This window comes from Cebus imitator, unplaced genomic scaffold (assembly GCF_001604975.1).
Source record: "Cebus imitator isolate Cc_AM_T3 unplaced genomic scaffold, Cebus_imitator-1.0 Scaffold372, whole genome shotgun sequence".
Taxonomy (NCBI): Eukaryota; Metazoa; Chordata; class Mammalia; order Primates; family Cebidae; genus Cebus; species Cebus imitator.
This window is the reverse complement of record NW_016107687.1, coordinates 909340-912340: the sequence shown is the minus strand read 5'-3', so window position 1 is coordinate 912340 and position 3001 is coordinate 909340. Positions and strand designations below refer to the sequence as shown.

The 3001-nt window shown below is 38.1% G+C and overlaps 1 protein-coding gene across 1 annotated transcript in view; it reads left to right on the top strand.

Moving 5' to 3' along the window:
* XPOT (exportin for tRNA) overlaps positions 1 to 3001 on the top strand; it is a 38886-nt gene that overhangs the window by 25073 nt on the left and 10812 nt on the right. The window contains exons 16-17 of the mRNA XM_017507309.2: positions 847 to 850; positions 2018 to 2259. Coding sequence (XP_017362798.2) covers positions 847 to 850; positions 2018 to 2259 — 246 coding nt within the window. The remainder of the gene's footprint in view (positions 1 to 846; positions 851 to 2017; positions 2260 to 3001) is intronic.

Below are 3001 nucleotides of genomic sequence, written 5' to 3'. Positions count from 1 at the left end.
TACCCAAAAATCATTGAAGCCACCCATGCCATTATTGTCTCTGGGCATTTAAAAAAAAAAACAAAACTGGTGGTGGAGGGAGATGTATGTGCAAATATCAGTTCTGTTTACCAAAATTCTGTTGGTATAGTAAACAAAACAGTAATAGAAATCAAGTGTTGACCGATCAATTTGACAGCATGGGGTATATTGTTAAGATGTTGAAGCATTTAATGGAGAAGAAAAAATTCATTAAAGATGAGTTTGCTGTTAAGATGAAAAGTATATTTTAAAAGTTTTTTAAAGAAAAATTAAGAAAAAGAAAAAATCCAAGTTCTAAATTAATTCTGTTTAGTTCTATAATTTTATTAGCCATTCTTAGCAGCTGCTATTGTTAGATTGAAGTTTTCTGTGTCATTTTAGGCTTAGGGTAAAACAAAATTTAAATGCTAGTCGATCTGAATATCTTGGTGTTGGGATTGGGTCATAGTCGAAGCATTAAAATCCTGGAATCCTAAAAATCACAATTCTGAAAGATCAAAATCTTGAAAATATAATCCTGGAAAAAGTAATTTTAAAAATTTATTTGACAGAAGTTGCAGTGAGCCAAGATCATGCCATTGTACTCTAGCCTAGGTGACAGTGAGACTCCATCTCAGAAAAAAAAAATTATTTTGAAGACATTGTTTCACATTTTTGAAAGGGAATGTATTTGAGAAACATGTAAAAACATGACAGCACTTCATTGGCCACTTTATACAATAAAATAGGCAATAATAACATATGCTTTTGTAAGCATAAACAGTTATAAAAATGACAGTTACATGGGTAAAACAGGAGCAAACTGTTAATAAAGAAATAGATCAGAAAGCAAAATGTGTAAGTGCATATCACTGTGGTTAGCAATTGTGTGCCACTCAGCTTTGTAACTGCACTCATCTAAAATAACCATGACAGACAACCTGTCTTGAGGAAATTGATTTAAAAAATGGCGATGGGTCACCACAACATTTGCAATCACTCAGAGAGCCAAGATCACAACAAATTTTATGTTTCATAGATGCGGATATACAGATATACAGATATGCATGTATATCTTCTTGTATACATGCACGGTGCTTAACACGAAAAGTTATGCTGTGATACTGTACTTTTGTGGAGTCAAATTTGTGATGTTCAAGGCAGCAGAAGAAAAGTCTGTCCAGCTTTCAGAGAGAGAGACCAATTCAACTTTTGTATTTGTTCTTTCAGAGAACTGGTCAGTTAGGTGGTGCCCGCCAACACTGAGGGCAGATCCTCCCCACCTAGTTCACTTGGACTTAGTAATCTTTTCTGGAAACACCCTGACAGACACACACAAAATAATGCTTTACTATGTATTTGTTACTTAATTATTTAAAAGAAGTGTTATACTCTAGTGTTTTGTTTTTGTTTTCCCTTTTTATTTGAGACAGCCTCGACTCTGTTATCAGGCTGGAGTGTAGTGGCATGGTCCTGGCTCTTGTCTTGGTTCACTACAACCTCCACCTCCCAGGTTCAAGCAGTTCTGCCTCAGCCTCCCGAGAAGCTAGGACTACAGGTCCACCACCACGCCTGGCTAATTTTTGTATTTTTAGTAGAGATGGGGTTTTACCATGTTGGCCAGGCCGGTCACAAACTCCAGACCTCAAGTGATCTGCCCGCCTCAGCATCTCAAAGTATTGGGATTATAGGCATGAGCCACCACATGCAGCCTAGCCTCTTAACAATCTTACAAATAAGATCTTTACAAAAGGAAACAAGTTAGAAAGTTAACTTTAATAATTATTTTACATGATCATTTGTAGAGTCTTGTCAGGACTGGAATTGGAACCATGATCTGTTGTCCTCTAATTCAGTTTTCTTTTCATTCTATGATCCTGGGAGGTAATTTGTCTTTATAAGTATTTGATCTATGAGTTGGCGTGATAGATTACATTTACTATTTGTCCCTAATGCACTTTTTCTCATTAAATGAGAGGAACTCAAAAACTTTTAGTAAGACTAAATTGCATTCTAGGAGAATGGCCACCAGTCGTTACTGAGCAGCGATGATCAACTTTTTATTTATGAGACAGCTGGAGTTCTGATTGTTAATAGTGAATACCCAGCAGAAAGGAAACAAGCCTTAATGAGGAATCTGTTGACTCCACTAATGGAGAAGTTTAAAATTCTGTTAGAAAAGCTGATGCTGGCACAAGATGAAGAAAGGCAAACCTCTCTAGCAGACTGTCTCAACCATGCCGTTGGATTTGCCAGGTAAGCGTGATCACAGTTAAAATTGTAATGTGCATGTATCTACACAGGCAGAACCACTTGTTTGGTGAGCACACATATTTGTGTTTCCTTGGATTGTCCAGAGAATTGTCTAAATCCTCAACTTCCAAATTCAGTAAATTAGGTTTAGTTGAAGCAGGGGTTAGATTACATATCATTTGCATTTTTGCCTTGACAACTGTAAATCTTTAACTCCTCTGACTTCTTTGGTATAAATAGGTTGTGTGTTTAAGGGGATTAGCAAAAGTGTTAATATACCAAAGATACGTTGAGATGGGCTGTCTTTGGTTAGTCTTGGTTACCTTAAAGAGAAGAGCCTGAGGCTTCTCTTTAGTTGCATTGTGTCCTGAAGACCACCCAAGCAGCTTTTTCCCCCGCAACCATGCTTTTTGTTGACAAACAATAAACAACAGCATGAAAGTTGTAATGATTGCTAATTAGAAGTTAAATTGTTCTATAATATACTTAAAAACAAGAGCCGCCGGGCGCGGTGGCTCACGCCTGTAATCCCAGCACTTAGGGAGGCCGAGGTGGGTGGATCACAAGGTCAAGAGATCGAGACCATCCTGGTCAACATGGTGAAACCCCGTCTCTACTAAAAATACAAAAAATTAGCTGGGCATGGTGGTGTGTGCCTGTAATCCCAGCTACTCAGGAGGCTGAGGCAGGAGAATTGCCTGAATCCAGGAGGCGGAGGTTGCAGTGAGCCAAGATCGCGCCATTGCAC